The following is a 19,616-nucleotide window of genomic DNA, read 5'->3' on the forward strand; positions in this document are numbered from 1 at the left end:
AAAGACAGCAAACGGAACGATGTGTACTTAGCTTACGTCTCCTTAACCGTTTCATACCTATGGCCAGGTACCGCATTCTCACCATATTGGCCAAACCCATTCGTATGTTTTGTATTGACAATTCTGTAGTTGTCTCAGATAGATGTATTCATTGGTAGATTCCGCAATTTACAGGAGATATTAACGTGCGTTTTATATCATTGATAGTTTCCGCTTAACACCTGCATCTGCCATAAATATTTCCCGCTAAATAGAATAGATAGACAAGTAGATAAAGTGTAGTCGTGATGTTGCATAATGAAGTATCACATGTCAACTTCGGACAAATGCAAAAAGCAGAGCAAACTGAACACGAGAATGCATTGGAGCCAAGTCGCAGGCCCAAAATACTATCTACGATTATTCTAGTCTAGCCGCTACTGGCACCATGTCAAGAAATCTTGGAATGGATAAAAAAAAATTAATGCTCTTCAATTATGTAACCACAATCAAATGCTCAACTGCTGAGGCGTTATTTTGAGAAAGGGGAAATCTGTAGTTGCTACATCCATTTTTAAACTTATAAATGAATGATATATTCTTCAAGAATAAATGGGTATATATATATAACTTATAAATTCCTCATGAACTTAGTTCAACTGTGGCACCTGGTCAGAACCCAAGGTATAAGATTGTTCTACTCCAATGTTTGATATCATGGATGGTCAGTCCATAGCGCTATCTATGAATTTGAGAGTAATTACATTTCTCCAGACCCATCCTTCAGCTTTTTACCAAAACAGATGTGGGGTGATCCACTTTATTATTGTTCAACTGTTGATTGGGCCTTTAAAGCAGTGGTTTTTAACCAAGGGTGTATGTCACCTGCTGCCAATAGAAGCATTTGAGCCAGGGCCACAGCAACACAAGCCATATATTTTGCTATATATTTTTCCCCCCCTAAATAAATCACTGAACAATCTTTGAAAAAAAAGAAACACGTCTATTCGCGGTTTCATATTGCAGTATGAAAAAATGGACTACTGTGATTCTCAATTATCAACGAATGCGGGTGGGTAGAGATTAAAGCGTATGGTATGCAGACTCTGCATTTTATTGTTTTAATAATCTGAAAGGAACCATTTTGAAAGTGCATGTGTGTGGGCATTGTGAATTTAGTTGAAGGCATAATTTAATTCATTCAGGTTTAAATTAGAAAAAACGTGGATAAATCCATTTATTTCTCAACACCGGACTCTTTTTAAAGTCTGTTTTTTAGCAACATTAAGAAGCTAATTGGATGATATGATTTACCTAAAGGCCTATATAGCCTAGCATGGAAGTAAAGACATCACATCAAATGTCAAATCTTCAGCAGAGGCCAATGCTGAAATGTATTATTGTAATCTTTTAAAATCCGATTTGAGGAAAAATTGCATTTTGAATCTCTGCTGTAGTAGACAAAGAGGGTTTTGAGTCCCAGCAGAAACAGGGCCGTACATGTGACATGGGAGGCCAGACATAAAACACAGACCTGCTTTAGAGGGAAATTATTAAGTCGTTTGGTTGCTGCGAGGGCCTCTCTTTGTCTCTGAGCCTCTAGCCAACATGTTTACTAACAGAAATCGATGCGCCATTACATAATAGGCCTAATTAATGAAGCCTGTGTGTTGCAGCCAAAACATCTACTGTTCCTACTGTCCATGTTTTGACAGACTAGTATACAGTATGCATCTCCACTAGTATAAATACACAGACGGACGGAACGACACCTCCAACAACTGGGCAACACGAGAAAATAGGACTGAAATGGCGTTCTAATCAGCTTTAATTTGAACGCTAAAGCAAACGCACTCGGTTGAAATATCAGATCCGACTCAAAATGTCTGACCTGAACAACGTGGACACGTTTGAGACGCAATGCAATAAACTTTATGTACCACCTCTTCTTTACAACGTCCCGTTATAAAAACAAATTGAAAACACTAAATAAAGGAAACGAAAACTTGAAATATCCACATCTTGGGGTCAAATAAACTTTTGAAAGTCCCATATTTCAAGTTTGTCGGCCAATCACAACCACTGCTTATCATTAGCAAGCCAATGTCAAATTCACAACGGCCTTCATCAGGGCTTGTACAGTACAAAGTTAAAAGCGTTAGATAACTCAGCATCAACACATCCTGGAGCAGAACCATATTCTCGTCATCCGTTTCATGTCGTCTGCAACGTCTCAGAACCAACACAGGGAATCTAAAACACTAAAAGAAACTACTGTTTGGATTCTTTCGTAACACCTCAACACCAACAGACCAACGCTTTGTCTGCCTTGCCTTGACCCAGTGAACGCAGAGAAGGCATCAAACAATTCCTTGTGAGGAAGAAGGGACGCTTTAATTTAAATGTCTAACGATGCACTCCCCCAAACTCACCCCTCCTCCCAAAAAACTAAATTAGGTTACTAAAAGCTTTTTCTAGGAAGCAGACTCATCATGTAACAGTTGATTAGTATTTATCTAGTCCAACAGATGTGCCCAGATTGCACACTGGGCCAGCCTCCCCTTACTCACTGTCTGAAAAAACAAGGTTACTGATTGGAGCAAACTTTTGGACCTATGTCCTATTTTGTGGACATTCCAATGGGAGGAAGTAACAACAAATATCACAGCCAATAGTAACTCTTGTTTTAGTTAAATCATGTCATGTTACGGTTTTTTATTTCAAGCCTTTCAAGAAAAGAGAATTACAACAAAATAACATTTACATTTAGCAGATGCTATAATCCAGAGCGACATTTTTTTTTAATGAAAGCAATAGTGAACAGTTCGATGAAAAAGCTTTAAAGAAAAGGGTAAGCTCAAGGTCATGTGACATGATCAAACAAACCCCTGGGCCCTACGTTATAGGGTATATACTGTGTATAAGGCGGCAGGTAGCCTTGTGGTTAAGTATATTGGGCCAGTAACTGATAGGTTGCTGGTTTGAATCCCAGAGCTGACAAGGTGATCCCCCCCCCCCCCCCCCCCCCTCCATGTGCCCTTGAGCAATGTACATAACCCCTCATCGCTCTGGATAACAGCATCTTCTAAAATGACATATTTCTAAAATATCATATATTTCCAGGGAGTCAAATACAGGTCTATCTTGGGTACTCATACAAAGTACTGTTAACTTCATACAACAATTCATTTCATAGCTGGGAGATATCATTGAAAGCAAACACCAGGAGTGATGTCATCTATTTGCCCACATCAGGCCCTTTCATTCAAATCCAAAGTAAAGAAAACATCCAAGGTATCCACAGTAGCCTACTACTGGGCATTTGTAGAACCTGTTGCAGAGCTCAGGTAGTCATTCATATTACACAATTTAGTAAAGCATTTACAACTTGTTATTATTATTATTAAACCCTGCAATGGTTCATACATTTATAAATGACCTAATCATGTAGCTTATGGCTCAGTAGTTTGTGGTTTTGACTGGAATCTTATCCTTTGTGAGTAGGATCTGAACACTTCTCAGTACAAACTTGAATAACTCGCTTCTCGTTGTTTCCTCAAGGAAGTAATTGCAAATAGTGCTGTGGTTGATTGTCTGAAGCATATGACTCCTCCCCATTGGCAAAAATGTCCATCCACCAGGCCTACTAAACTAGTCTGATTACAGCTTTAAAAAAGGACACTAGTGAATGTGGCTAATTTAGATTACTGCTATTTGAGTATAGGCCTACATAACCGCTTTTTCATGGTGACCGTATATTTGGCATCAACATTTAGACTCCACATTGAACAACTTGACTATAAATAAACTTAGAAAACATGTGTTAGAGTGTCCACTGAATGAGTAAATTCAATCAGTTGGATAGTCTATCAATAGCAGGCCTGATCAATGCCTTAAAGTTGCTTCTCAGGGCATAACTAACAAGCTGTAGAGAGACAAAGACAGACAGACAGAAATCAGCGTCAAAGACTATAAAGCATTAATGACAGTGTTTGACGGTCGGTCAGTCGCCCTTACCTCTGTGTAGTCGAAGTCCGAGAGAGGTGCTATACTTTTGATGTAGTCAATTCTGGACTCGTTTGCTGGGTTGCCTATTGGAACTGGGGGTATTAACGTGCTCATCGCCGAAACTACCGTCTAAAAAGCGGATAAAAACAAAAACATTAGACATTAAGCTGGATAAATGTGGGATAAGCCAGTCTAATCAGTAAAATGGGATTGCAGGAAACAACCCCATAGGGTGTGACCATATTCTATCATACAAATCTCAGCACATCATCAACTTACCACAATGGCATCCTTCACATTTTTCCGAATATCCAGGACTTTCTGTTTCTTTTCCCTGGGTGGAGAAACAACATATACAAATAGGTCTGTTAAACATTAATTAAATACCTTAAAAATTTGAATTGGATTCATTAAAGGAATCTTTATGCTGCCCCACAGAAAGGAAAGGTTGTCTCATATCACCACTAATGCAAACCATCATAGGCCTAATAGCCTATTAAGTAATACTCACTATTTGTAAATTAACAGTAATGATGTTTTGTGCTAAAATGTTATTTGAAAGTTTACTTTTTAAGCTATTACATTAGGCTAGCCTATGCTACACCAATATTCAACGAGATGCGTCTCATTTAGAACCAAAGGTGGATGGAAATGAAGCATAGACTGTATTTACTTGGTCCATTTTCTCAAATAATATAAAATGTATTATTAAAGATATAAATATTGAGGACAGTTTACGATTGGGTATCATCATTCATTTCCTAAAAAACGTAGTCAATACACTACAGTCTATACAGAAGCATATACTACAGTGCACAATGTAACCAAATCAAACTACAATGTAACCAAGTCTAGATTGAATATAGTAGGATATCATAAACCATAGAAAGATCCCACTGGGCACACACTGGTTGAATCAACATTGTTCACACGTCATTTCAATGAAATTACGTTGAGCCAACGTGGAATAGACCTTGAATTGACGCCTGTGTCCAGTGGGATACATTGACACATACATATAAAGATACATCGTTTTAGCACCGTTTTAAAATACCACTGCACACATTACTGTCGCAGAAGGTTTTTATTTCAACACATGAATTCAGTTGAGATGTATTTTTTGGGGGTCCACATTATAATGCAATAGCAACTGTAAATACAGCGTAACATGTATCTGTCAGTGTTTTGACACGCATAATCTCGACCACAAGTAGGCCTAAATCTGCTACTATGTCGTCTTTATCACTGTGACAGCTATTAGAAATCAGTTGGACATAGCAGGCTTGTTGCCATGCTGTTGCTAAACCATTGGGCCCGATGGACACTGCAGTGCTACAGAGCAAAGAAATGTCTACCCAATCCTCGATCCTTTTCTTATCTTACATCAAACAAATCAAAATGACAACAAGAAAATATATTTTAATACTCAACACTATCAAAACAGAACAGGAATACGTCCAATTTTGCACGTAAATCATTTAAAATAAATGAAATAACGGGTACTTACTCTGCATTAAAGCCATTGACGTGCAGAATCCGCATCTGCTTGACAATCGTACTTTTCCCAGACTCTCCGGCCCCTTCGAAATAAAACACAGATGAAGCATAAGGAAATGGAGCCATCGCTAAAATATAAGAATGTACTCGAGTGCCGCATATGCTGGTGTTTAAAATCCATGCCAATTGTACAATCCATCTGACGATTCAGTCAGCGCTCGCTTGCGAGACCTGTCAACATATGTGGGCTGGGGGCGAATCTGAAAACATACATGATACATATCCGTTATCACATCCACCTTCTGGACCTTACCCAATAAAAGCAGTCGGTGTGTGGCTTTATATGCTTGTCTTTCCTTTTGTAATTGTTTCTCGATTTTTTTATTCGCTTCTCTTTGTGCCTTTTCATCGATGCGTTGATCTTCAGTCTTGCTGTTGCCCAAACACCCCATCTTCCGCTGAGCTCTTCTCGTAAAAAGAAAGTATAAAATAACAGCTAATGCAAATCCTACGTTCAATATAAAAGGAGAAGAAATAGGGCGAAAAATCCGTGCGCCACTTCTCCGTCGCTCAGAAAAAAATCTTCCCCGTTACAATTTCGTTTTAACCCTTTGTCAAACCCAACCCAGTGGATTCAGTCGATTCTAATAAATATGTGCATCATAAATAGAACAAAAAGATACATTGACTTCATAAATATGCAAAGAGTGGAGCGGGGCTGAATCTGGAAGCCAGCCAACTGCTCTTCTCTCTCGCTCCTGCTTCCCACTCTCTATTTTTCCGGTCTAAAATTCTGTTTCGGTCCCTTTAACTCAGCACTGCCTCTCTCTGTAGCACCAGGAAGTCACACTGCACCGAAAGAGAAACACCTCACAGAGCGCGCGCCACCTTACCACTGTTTGAATACCCAGTTTAAAACAACATTTCTTACTTTCACATGTACAACAAACAAAAAGATAGGCTGCGTTTATCTAATAAAATGTGCGCCGAAAAGTTTAGTTTCAATAGGCTGTTCAGTGTAAAATAATTGGTGAATAATATAGTACAATTGTTTCCAAAAACGGGTTTATGTTTGATCCAGACAGACAATTTAATCACGTTTCCTACACAAATCATTTCCCTATCCACTTTGCGTGCGTAAATCATTTCACAGGTGCTTGCAAACACCGGTAAATGGAGGTTAACCAGGGCCGCGCACCAGCGTATAATCACACAAACCATATGGATCATATTACAAAACCAACTAATAACACTGTTAAACTCTATACAAAAGATAACTAGTTTTTTAATTTTCTGCTATTCAAATTTCTCTGAAATAGCCTATTAACTTGACATAGGCCTACTATAGCCTACTCTATGGCCTAGTAGGTTCTCTTTCATCTGTAGCAATACAAAATGCCACACTACAATAAGAAACTCAGCAAAAAAAGAAACGTCCTCTCACTGTCAACTGCTTTTATTTTCAGCAAACTTAACATGTGTAAATATTTGTATGAACATAAGGTTCAACAACTGATACATGAACTGAACAAGTTCCACAGACATGTGACTAACAGAAATGGAATCATGTGTCCCTGAACAAAGGGAGGGTCAAAATCAAAAATAACAGTCAGTATCTGGTATGGCCACCAGCTGCATTAAGTACTGCAGTGCATCTCCTCCTCATGGATTGCACCAGATTTGCCAGTTCTTGCTGTGAGATGTTACCCCACTCTACCACCAAGGCACCTGCAAGTTCCCGAACATTTCTGGGGCGAATGGCCCTGGCCCTCACCCTCCGATCCAACAGGTCCCAGACGTGCTCAATGGGATTGAGATCTGTGCTCTTCACTGGCCCTGGCAGAACACTGACATTCCTGTCTTGCAGGAAATCACACAGAACGAGCAGTCTGGCTGGTGGCATTGTCATGCTGGAGGGTCATGTCAGGATGAGCCTGCAAGAAGGGTACCACATGAGGGAAGTGGATGTCTTCCCTGTAACGCACAGGGTTGAGATTACCTGCAATGACAACAAGCTCAGTCCGATGATGCTGTGACACACCGCCCCAGTCCATGACGGACCCTCCACCTCCAAATCGATCCCGCTCCAGAGTACAGGCCTCGGTGTAACGCTCATTCCTTCAACGATAAACACGAATCCGACCATCACCCCTGGTGAGACAAAACCGCGACTCGTCAGTGAAGAGCACTTTTTGCCAGTCCTGTAGTCCAGCGCCGGTGGGTTTGTGCCCATAGGCGACGTTGTTGCCGGTGATGTCTGGTGAAGACCTGCCTTACAACAGGCCTACAAGCCCTCAGTCCAGCCTCTCTCAGCCTATTGCGGACAGTCTGAGCACTGATGGAGGGATTGTGCGTTCCTGGTGTAACTCGGGCAGTTGTTGTTGCCATCCTGTACCTATCCCGCAGGTGTGATGTTCGGATGTACCGATCCTGTGCAGATGTTGTTACACATGGTCTGCCACTGCGAGGACGATCAGCTGTCCGTAATGTCTCCCTGTAGCGCTGTCTTAGGCGTTTCACAGTACGGACATTGCAATTTATTGCCCTGGCCACATCTGCAGTCTTCATGCCTCCTTGCATCATGCCTAAGGCACGTTCACACAGATGAGCAGGGACCCTGGGCATCTTTCTTTTGGTGTTTTTCAGAGTCAGTAGAAAGGCCTCTCTAGTGTCCTAAGCTTTCATAACTGTGACCTTAATTGCCTACCGTCTGTAAGCTGTTAGTGTCTCAATGACCGTTCCACAGGTTCATGTTCATACATTTTTCACGGTTCATTGAACAAGCATGGGAAACAGTGTTTAAACCATTTACAATGAAGATCTGTGAAGTTATTTGGATTTTATTAATTATCTTTGAAAGACAGGGTCCTAAAAAAGGGACGTTTCTTTTTTTGCTGAGTTTAGTAGAGAATCCAAAGGTGTGAATATAACAGCACCTCAAGCTTTGAGAAAAAAAGGCACAATGCAAATGCAATGGAATATATGCAAACGAGTTCATGTGTTTGCATATCAGCATCCATGTCCTAGCAGCACAGCTGGGCAGTGCTCCCATCAACAGTGGAGAGTATATCCATGTAGTGAGCGAGAGCCAAAGACAATCTCCCAATATGATAGGATGGAGGTGTTGTCTGGGTCATTTTAAGGTTAGTGTGGATGAACAGACAAATGCCCTGACAACCAATAAAAGCCATCCTCAAAGTAAAGCATTGTTGAGAAAATGAATCATTAAAGAAGTCCTTTCAAACCCCAATAAGATGTAGTAAACTAATTCAAAGATGACAGATACACTGACTAAAGTAGTACTTTGTGATCTAAAGTAAGTGAGGTAGATGTGTTTGACTATTTCAGTGGCAAACCAGACTCGGAAGGACTAGAATTATTTACATCAATTGAACGATTGATTGATTTCAAAACATACAAAAATAAATCAGACATATCAAAACATGGATTATATCAAAAGTAGTGTGAGGCAAACTGGCAACTGAGGGACCATATGAGATGGTTATCTGTCGTGATGTGTCACTGTTTGGAACATTAGCAGCCTCCAGAACAACGGAAAGATTTTCCAGTACAAGAAAAATATGAAAACATGATGCAAATGTGATGTTACAGGTCGAGTTGGCCAGTGTGTGGCTCCTCTGGATGCAAATCTAGCCCGCGGAGCTTCCTAACTGTTAATGTTGTGTGTTGGTTGAGAGTGTCGGCTCTACTTACCTCTAGCCTCGTACAGACCATCCTGATCTCATGAGCTTACGCTCTGTTACAGAATGTAAACTCACAAGATCAGGATGGTTCGTACGAGGCTAACCTACCTCTCTACTATTCAGAAATTAGTCATTTACTGTATGTCTCCCTACAACGCCATGGGGAGTTAAGACAATCTTTGCTTTCACTTCTTTTGGTTTTTGTCACCTGTTTGCATCGCGCCCAGTCACAACTATGTGAACTACAGAGCCAAAGTTATTCCCCTGTTTGGCACAAGGAGTTAAGTAACAAACATATTGTTTAAAGTCAGTAGAAATGATCACCATCATCTTATCTAATTCTCTCTATAGTGTCAACTAGAGCAGCCCATTGACTATCGTCTTACATTGCCTTTTGTCTCCCTCTTGTGGTTTAGATTAATACTATACACTTCAACGTGTGTGTGTGTGCATGCTTGATGACAATATGCATGTACAACAAAGGAATGGTCAAGAATACATGCGTCCTTTACTAGAAAGCTATGACTGTATGACTTTCACCCTTCCTCCTTGTACCCTGTTGCCTGGATAAAAATAGCTTGTGTATGATAAGTTAGTATATAGCTCAGGTCATACTTAGGCTGGAAAACTGGTATTCTAGTTTCTCTTTCCAGTGAGTACACAGAGATGGTTAGAGATTAAGAAGATACCTGGAATGGTAGCTAGCTTTCTAAAAGCTCTCCGTAGTCATAACATGGCATTCCCAAAGGCCCAGTGCAAGGTCATGTTCATTAGGCACTAAATGGAATAAAACGGCTTGACAAGGGGAGGGACTACCTGGACTTGTCCGATAACAAACATTCATTTTTGTTTTCGGTTTTCAAAACACTTTGCTATGGTGTACCCTACTGAACATGACCGAGGAGATCTGCAGGTTAGAATTGACCGGATAAACTTGCAAATTGCAAAAGCAACTGCTTTCGGTCAACTGAGTTGAGAGTGCATCTAAGACAATCATTCCTTTTTTATAGTAGGGCAGTCTGTCAGCAGGCTGGTGGCCAAATGAGTGAATTTGGGATATTACTGTCCTTTGTCACACATTCCTGGTGCGTGATCTTTTGTTTTGTTTTGGTTCGGGGTGAACTTTCAACCCCGCTGGACAGCCCCGGGCTAGTTTCCGTAGGACGTGGGGCCCGATTTAGAAAGCGAGAGTAAAAAAAGAGAGGTCTGATGAGGTCAAGATGAGGTCATAGCTGCTGGTTGGTGGGTTGGATGGTAGGTTCACCGCCACTGTCTGTCTGACCAGAGTGGCACAGGACTGAGAAAGTGAAACCATTTCCAGGGACGACATAACTTTACAAAAAAGTCCATCCAGAATTAAGTCACCTTAACTTGAACCCGTTATAGAAAGGGCTACATATCACTGACATAGTAATTATGTAACGGATGTCATGTCACTGTTTCTCTCCTCCTCTTCGTCTGAAGAGGAGGAGTAGGGATCAGACCAAAATGCAGCAGGTTTTGAAAACATAATGAATTTATTAAACGACGAAGACGCACACGAAAAAACACTTGGAAAGATTACAAAATAACAAAACGAACGTAGACAGACCTGAACTAGAGAACTTACATAATAACACGAAGAACGCACGAACAGGTACAGACTACAAACAAAAACGCTACAGTCCCGTGTGGTACGAACAGACATACAGACACGGAAGACAACCACCCACAAACAAACAGTGTGAACAGCTTACCTTTATATGGTTCTCAATCAGAGGAAACGTCAAACACCTGTCCCTGATTGAGAACCATATAAGGCTAATTACCAATGACCTAAACATAGAAACACAAAACATAGAATGCCCACCCCAACTCACGCCCTGACCAACTAAACACATACAAAAACAACAGACAACAGGTCAGGAACGTGACATGTCATAAATATATCTGTCTGCTGGATTGCTGTCAGCTTACAAACAGAACTAATCCCAAGGTTTAATGCTAGCCAACTTGCTTACCTCAGTGCTATTTTATGTCACGAGTAAAGTCAGTTGACATAAGCACCCCTTATGGAACAACACATGAATTTCACGTGAACACATGTGAAGTGTTCCAAAAACACATTTTCATGTGATCACAATGTGACAACATGTAAAGCAAAATGTGATAACATGAAGCTACATGTGAAAACATGTTGTTTTTCTGTATGTAACCCTTAGATTTCCACTTAAGTGTAACCAGCAGACATTTCAATATATACACACAGACAATAACATTAAACTGTATGCATGTCTGTCAGCCTTGATAATTAGCCTAAATAGCTGACTAAATTATCTTATAACATTTTTTGGGATACCGACTCTATAGCTCTGATTTTGAGTAAACTCCCAGGTCAGGTCTACTGGTCTAGTGACTGAGGGTGAAAACTGATTAGGGACGTTGACGTCAAAGAACATTAAAGGACGTTAGAAGAGGTCAGCAGTGAGAAGGAGGCTTTTGTCCCAATGACCAGACCGGCAGTACATGCCGATAAAAATGTAAATAAAATGACAGTGCTATTTTTCCTATTACCAAACAAACAGAGAAGGCATGAACAATAGATAAAACCATTTGGAGACATATTTTGCCTTTTCACATGGCAAGTTCTTAGCTCAGAACTATCCTTAATGAATATTGCAATTAAGTGACACCGGGAAACACGGAACTGATTAGCTAGCCTAGCCCTGACAATGTGGCGTTGTTAAGAGCTCTCAATTGTTGATTACTTACTCACTTAGAAGGTTGAATGTATATGAGTTTGGTGTTACTTTTCAAAAGATGGCAGCTATATCCATTCAGGTAAATCACAGCTACTTGAGGGGATAGGATCTTTCCCAACTGATCTCCGAACATTTGCATATTTGGATGGAACCTGAACCTGCTTGAGAGCATCTGTTCCATATCTTGAAATTCCGTAACCCAGATTCCATCTGAATACGGGCTAAAAATAGCCCTCCCAGAGAGCATCTCTCTCGCTCTTGCTGTGCCTCTCTCTGCAGCTCTGATATGGAATGATAACAGAGCCAACCTGCCCCTTAGCGTGCAGAAAAACACATGCATGCAGACAGACGTGTTACACTGCACAGAGACGTGTTACACTGCGCACAGAGACGTGTTACACATGCATGCAGACAGACGTGTTGTACTGCACAGAGACGTGTTGCACTGCACAGAGACGTGTTGCACTGCGCACAGAGACGTGTTACCAGTGGTGGGCCGTCAGGGCCAGCAAGGCCTTCTCTGCTGGCCTAAACATCATCAGAATATATATTTTTTTTAAATATATTTTCCCACAAATATGTATTAAATTATTCCCCAGAGTAAGAATTATACTCTTCATTTCATAGCTTTCCTCTTGGTTGCACTGCTTCCAGCCCCAGGTTGAGATTTGGAGGGCTGGCCTTTATGTTAGATCTTTTATCCAATCATATTCAGCCATCATGTGTTGCCAGGGGTCTAAAATCTGCCCGCAGGCCTTCAGAATCAACAGTGCGGGCGCTTGTAGCTTAAAGTGAATGGAAATGAAAATTTAGTGTCAACCAATCAGCTTTAGAGTTGGCTATTGTACGCCTGCTGGCTGGCTCCAGTGTTACACAGGAGCCAGCTAGCAGGCGTAGTGCGTGCACGTCTTTTGATTGGATTACCAATATTGAGAAGCAGGTCCTATGGGCAGGTCTATGCAGATCCTCAGAACTAGGAAACTGAATTTGATAAACGAATTAATTTGCGTACGACTAAGCTGTTTTTTCAACCCACAATGGCGGAAGGAGGAGAAGATATCGATTTGGTCGAGGATATAATTATAACGCCATTCTCAAGACGAACTTTTCAAGAAAAGTTAGACATTGTAAGGAGAGGTCGCCCGACGCCGATGCTACAAAGCCTGTCACAGGCGGGAAAGGGGTTCGTTCGCCACTTTCAAAGTTCCAACTACGAGCGCTATCAATGGCTCACAGCCCCCGAGAAGCACTGCAAACTGTACTGCTGGGAATGCCTATTATTTGCAAGTGATCGATTTGGTGTTTGGAGCCACACTGGCTTTGCAAACTTGAGTTGTCTAACCAAGGCAGCAACGAGACACCAAAGTACGGCTGGGCACTTACAAGCAATGGTGCTTTTGAAAACTTTTGGGGACACCCGAGTGGATCTACAGCTCAATGAACAATCGCGCAGGGCAACGGAGCTGCACAATGAAAAGGTGAAGAAAAATAGGGAAATATTGAAAAGACTCATTGATTGTGTCATGTTTTTGGGTAAACAGGAACTTTCTTTTAGGGGACACGATGAAAGTGCTGACTCCACAAACAAAGGGAACTACGTGGAGCTTCTTTCTTTTCTTTCTGAAAGCAACACAGATTTACAATACCACCTGTCCACTAACAAAGTGTTCATTGGGACGTCCGGCAAAATACAAAATGACCTAATTTATGCTATTGCTGAAGTGATGGGAGAAGAGATCAAAATGGAGATTAAAAAAGCTCCCTTTGTTGCTGTTATGGTGGACGAGACAACAGATGTGGGAAATGCAGCACAGCTCTCACTCGTCCTGCGTTATGTGGCGGACACAGGAGTCAAGGAGCGATTTTGAAGATGTGACAAGCGGCAAGCGAGCTGATGACATTGCCGCTCTTATTTTCCGTTTCTTGGAGGAAAATGAATGTAGTCTGGATAAAGTTGTGGCACAGTGTTTTGATGGCGCAGCAGTCATGGCATCTGGACTCAATGGGGTGCAGGCTAAAGTTAAGGAGAGGGCACCGATGGCCTTATTCATTCACTGCTATGCACATCGACTAAATTTAGTACTGACTCAAGGAGCCTCAAAGCTTAAAGAATGCAAGGTCTTCTTTGCCAACCTCAATGGCCTTGCAGCATTTTTCTCACGATCCCCTAAGCGCACGCAACTGCTGGATGACATCTGCAAGCGTCGTCTTCCTAAGGTTGCACCAACGAGGTGGCAATATACATCTAGATTGGTCAATGCAGTCTTTGAAAAGAGAGTTGCCCTAAAGGAGCTGTTTAACCACTTACTGGAACATCATGATGACCATGACGGGGATACTGTGCTTATGGCTGATGGATTTAATGCACGTTTGGATGATTTTGAGTTTTGTTTTTTGCTTGAAACATTCAATGGGATTTTTTAATATTCGGATGTGCTTTTTGGAATTCTACAGAAACAAACTTTGGATGTACAATTCTGCCTGACAAGGGTGAACGAGTTTTGTGACACAATTGAGCGAGAGAGGTGCAGGTTCAGTCAAATCTACGATGACACAGCGCGCATCTCAAGTTTACCCAGCGCACGCAGAGGCCCACAAGGAGACCCTCGCACATACTATCAACAACTCCACAGCAATATTCTGGACAACATTCTTTGCCAGATACGAAACAGGTTTCAAGACCACGAAAAATTAATGTTTCTCTCCCTCCTGGACCCCCGGCACTTTCAGACCTACCGGAAAAAATTCCCGCAAACAGCCTTCTCCAGCTTAACAGAGAGTCACGGAACACTGTTCGACCTATCCAAGCTAAAAACAGAACTGACTGTAATGTATGCTATGACTGATTTTGAAGGGAAAAGTCCCTCTGATCTCCTTGATTTCCTTAAGCAGAAAAATCTGAATGAGGACATGGGGCAACTTTACACATTGGCATGTGTGACAGTGACTATCCCTGTGTCCACGGCTTCTGTCGAGCGGTCATTCTCGGCCTTAAAGCGAATCAAAACGTATTCCAGAAATGCTACTGGACAGACTCGGCTTTCAGCATTAGCCTCCATGTCGATAGAAAAGGACTTATTGGTGGAACTAAAACGCACAGATAGACTGTACAACAGAGTCATTGAAGTCTTCTTGAGGAAAGAAAGGAGGAAGGATTTTGTGTTCAAATAATCAGTCTTTGGTGAGTAGGCATACAATGCATGTTATTTTTTATTAAATGTGTATGTATGTTTCGCATTTTATTTCGTTAATATTAAATACCCTATATATTAACAAAATAAAATGGCAAATAGCCTATGTTGCAAATTATTTGTTTTCTTTCTTTTATTTTCAGTGAATAGTTATGTGTCTTTATCATCACGGTGAAACTGCTTTGGGTGCGACAATGCGCTGTTTAGTGAACACACTGTATTTTTTGGGGGGGGGACTTAAAGCTCAAAGTTTGTGGACCAGAAATGGATAGAAGAAGAATATTAATATAACTCTGTTGCACTCGACTATGTTCTTGCCTATTAGTTGAACTGTACTGTATTGTACTCTTCCCCTGCAATTCTCTGAATAAAAATGTCAATTTCAAGGTGACGCAACGCCTGGTTATACTGCGTTTCTGTAATAAGAGGTGGATTAATTCGGGTGGGACTGTGTAGGACCTCACTGAAGGCCCAGGCCCCAGGCCCACGGCACGCTACTGCGTGTTACACATGCATGCAGACAGACGTGTTGCACTGCACAGAGACGTGTTGCACTGCACAGAGACGTGTTGCACTGCACAGAGACGTGTTGCACTGCACACAGACGTGTTACACTGCACACAGACGTGTTACACTGCACACAGACGTGTTACACAGCACTCAGACGTGTTACACAGCACTCAGACGTGTTACACTGCACTCAGACGTGTTACACAGCACTCAGACGTGTTACACTGCACTCAGACGTGTTACACTGCACTCAGACGTATTTACTCATCCCTTTGTTGCCTCACAAACATCTTCCACCACACACACACACACACCACACTTGAACTCAAACTCCATATTAATAACGAAGGAAAATGTATTGTATGAATGATCAATGAACATGCACTATGGCGCTCTGAGGCCAAGCCTTTCCCCTCAATCTCTTATCATTGGCCATTGGTCACCCCAGATATGAAAGATTACAATAGCTGAAAACGTGGCTGCTATGATCAGGTCATGAGACTGAGAAAGCAAGGTGGGGAAGGTTTTATGGGATGGGCCAGCAGCAAAAATAGCACAGACTTTGGACTATTCCCACATGAGTCTATATATGGCAACATGACACAAGGATGGACCCCACTCTCAATAAACACAATATCATAAGAATGACACGTGCATTACAGAATGAGAGTTTGGAGTTCTTAGTCAATGAAAGAATAGGGCTAATCCTAATAATTTCAGCCCTTATTTGGTTACAGACAGACCCGCATGCCAGCAGTAAAGTATGCTAGCAGTAGCAAGGTAAAGTAGAAATATTTGTAAAACTTTGATACATACCCACCAGGACAAGTGTACTGTATGCAGTGAAGGGTACATATGTTGGATCTTAATTTGAGCCAGTTTGCTACAGCAGGAAAATAATCCTGCAGCAACAGGAATTGTAAATTATTGTGTGGATTATAATTAATGGACATTGTTGTAGGGTTTGATAAATGTTTCACTATGGCAAAATCAAGTCTGACATTTGAAAGTGGAAATTACAAACTTTAGAAGGATTTTTAAACCTCTAATACAAGTTTGCATTTCCTGCATTCTCAGCAACAAAAGAGTGATCAAATTAAGATCCTACATCTGTAATGCCTAAATACACAATCATAGAGTTTTTCAGAGTAGTAGAATGGGGACAGGGCGATGTGTGTGTGTGAGAGAAAGACAGAGTGGGAGATAATGTGTAACATACACTACCCACATAGGATAAAATTGTTAGTTGTTCAAATAAAGGATAAAAGGAAGTATTATAAACAATTCAGTCAGTTTTCTTAGAGGCTGCATTTGTGGCCTTGGTCCCCCACCTGAAAGAACATCTGGGGTTAGAAATTGGTTTAGATGCACACAGGCAACCCAGAGATATGAGTACCAACATGTATGTACCATTTTCTAACTATTATGAGACACAAACCATACTGTGTTGGCTCTGATATTTTCTTTTCACATTTCCCTTCTCACCACAGGTAAGCAATATGGTAGATGAGTAACCAGGCTAGCACAGTACAACTCTGTTTGGCTTAGCTCAGTAGTGTGGAAAGGGTCATGTATCCAGAGCAACTAACAGCAGTGAGTGGATACATTTCAATTTGTACTGGTCCCCCATGGGAATCGAACACACAACCCTGGCCTTGCAAGTGCTAAGTTCTGCCAATTGAGCCACACAAGAACTCTGACCACCCTCAACGTTAAATTCCATATGCTAACGTCCTGATACCCATGGTTGCTAGGTGCCAGTCATATAAACCTAGCTGAAGTTGTCAACTTCCTTCGACTTCCATTATGCATAAAAAGCAGAGGAATGGTGTCATATCGAGTGTCCTTATAGCCTCAGCAATAAAATGCTACAGCTTGCACTGTATAACAAAATGAAGTACAATATATATATATATATATATATATATATATAAATAAAAAACACACACACAATGCATTCGGAAAGTACTCAGACCCCTTGACTTTTTCCACATTTTGTTACGTTACAGCCTGACTAAAATGTACTAAATCGTTTTTTTCCTCATCCATCTAAACACAATACCTCATAATGACAAAGCAAAAAAAGTTTTAGACATTGCAAATTTTTTTTTAAATAAAAAACTGAAATATTACATCTACATAAGCATTCAGACCCTTTGCTCAGTACTTTGTTGAAGCACCTTTGGCAGCGATTACAGCCTCGAGTCTTGTTGGGTATGATGATACAAGCTTAGCACACCTGTATTTGGGGAGTTGCTCCCATTCTTCTCTGCAGATCCTCTCAAGCTCTGTCAGGTTGGATGGGGAGCGTCGCTGCACAGCTATTTTCACATCTCTCCAGAGATGTTCGATTGGGTTCAAGTCCGGGCTCTGGCTGGGTCATTCAAGGACATTCAGAGACTTGTCCCGAAGCCACTCCTGCATTGTCTTGGCTGTGTGCTTAGTGTCATTGTCCTATTGGAAGGTGAACCTTCACCCCAGTCTGAGGTCCTGAGCGCTCTGGAGCAAGTTTTCATCAAGGATCTCTCTGTACTTTACTCTGTTCATCTTTCCCTCGATCCTGACGAGTCTCCCAGTCCCTGCCGCTGAAAAAACATCCCCACAACACAATGATGCCACCACTATGCTTCATTATAGGGATGGTGCGAGGTTTCCTCCAGACGTGACGCTTGGCATACAGGCCAAAGATTTCAATCTTCGTTTCATCAAACCAGAGAATCTTGTTTCTCATGATTTGAGTCTTTAGGTGCCTTTTGGCAAACTCCAACTGGGCTGTCATGTGCCTTTTACTGAGGAGTGGCTTCCATCTGGCCATGCTACCATAAAGGCCTGATTGGTGGAGTTCTCCAGAGATGGGAGAAACTTCTAGAAGGACAACCATCTCTCCATTAGGAACTCTGGAGCTGTCAGAGTGACCATCAGGTTCTTGGTCACCTAACTGACCAAGGCCCTTCTCCCCCGATTGCTCAGTTTGGCCGGGCGGCCAGCTCTAGGAAGAGTCTTGGTGGTTCCAAACTGCTTCCATTTAAGAATGATGGAGGCCACTGTGTTCTTGGGGACCTTCATTGCTGAAAAAAAAAAATCTACCCTTCCCCAGATCTGTGCCACAACACAATCCAAAACAACTTACAGTCATAAGCATACATTTTACATATGGGTTGTCCAAGGGATTGAACCCACAGCCCTGGCATAACAAGCACCATGCACTACCAACTGAGCTACAGATGACTGTATCATGGTATAGCTCATTTGTCAATAGCCCATGTGAGTTTAATGGTCAGCAAAGTATTTTCTAATATTCACTGCCAGCTCTCAATTTTTTATTCAAAAACAGTAAATACAGATTGCTACCCTAATTTAAAATCCAGACTCCATCTGAGGTCATAAGGGAAACTGACTGACTGACCAATTGCCATGTTCCAGGACACTAGCAGGTCACATGCACTAGCCTACTGCCACTGCTAGTTAAGCAGCACTTGATGTGTGCTTCTTGGTATTTGATAAGCTAGTTCTTGGAATGCTGAGATACTACCACTGTGACGTTTACACATAGCCTGGTCCCAGATCTGTTACCGCAGTCTTGCAACAGCTATATGATAATTGTCACGCCAAGGCAAGACATCACAAACAGATCTGGGGCCAGGCTAGGTAACCTAGGGGCTGTCATTATGACATGGTTAGAAAGCACTGATTCCATGCTTGATTTGGAATAAATGGTCCTGGATGAACGTAGGCCATCCCTGTGGATGCATGTGGTAGGCTAGCCTTGAAAAAAAAATCTGTTCTTCTGTTCTTCTTTGCCTGAAATAGTCTGACACACATGACCTCATGTCACATCAGAGGTTTCATGATGAGTTGGGATGTGAGGTAGGCTATAACTGTCACTAACGAATGACTAGTGACTGCATATTGCCATTGGTGTGCTTCACGCCTGTGTGCCACAACTTCAGGGTAGCATGTAGTGCTTTCAGAAAGTATCCATACCC

At 41.6% G+C, this 19,616-nt stretch overlaps 1 protein-coding gene across 3 annotated transcripts in view; it reads right to left on the bottom strand.

Moving 5' to 3' along the window:
- The window catches only part of LOC120051037 (guanine nucleotide-binding protein G(olf) subunit alpha), a 66,680-nt gene that overhangs the window by 42,097 nt on the left and 4,967 nt on the right, over positions 1 to 19,616 (bottom strand). For 2 of the 3 annotated variants that reach the window (XR_005477219.1, XM_038997644.1), the window contains exons 2-4: positions 5,495 to 5,567; positions 4,267 to 4,321; positions 3,997 to 4,116 (exon numbers count right to left, since the gene is read on the bottom strand). Coding sequence is in view for 2 of the 3 variants with exons in the window: in XM_038997644.1 (XP_038853572.1) it covers positions 3,997 to 4,116; positions 4,267 to 4,321; positions 5,495 to 5,567 (248 nt within the window). In the remaining variant the exon portion in view is untranslated. Of the gene's footprint in view, positions 1 to 3,996; positions 4,117 to 4,266; positions 4,322 to 5,494; positions 5,568 to 5,797; positions 6,255 to 19,616 lie in introns of those variants that run through there. The other variant, XM_038997646.1, reaches the window with a different exon arrangement.

The sequence above is a fragment of the Salvelinus namaycush genome, chromosome 7 (assembly GCF_016432855.1).
Source record: "Salvelinus namaycush isolate Seneca chromosome 7, SaNama_1.0, whole genome shotgun sequence".
Classification (NCBI taxonomy): domain Eukaryota; kingdom Metazoa; phylum Chordata; class Actinopteri; order Salmoniformes; family Salmonidae; genus Salvelinus; species Salvelinus namaycush.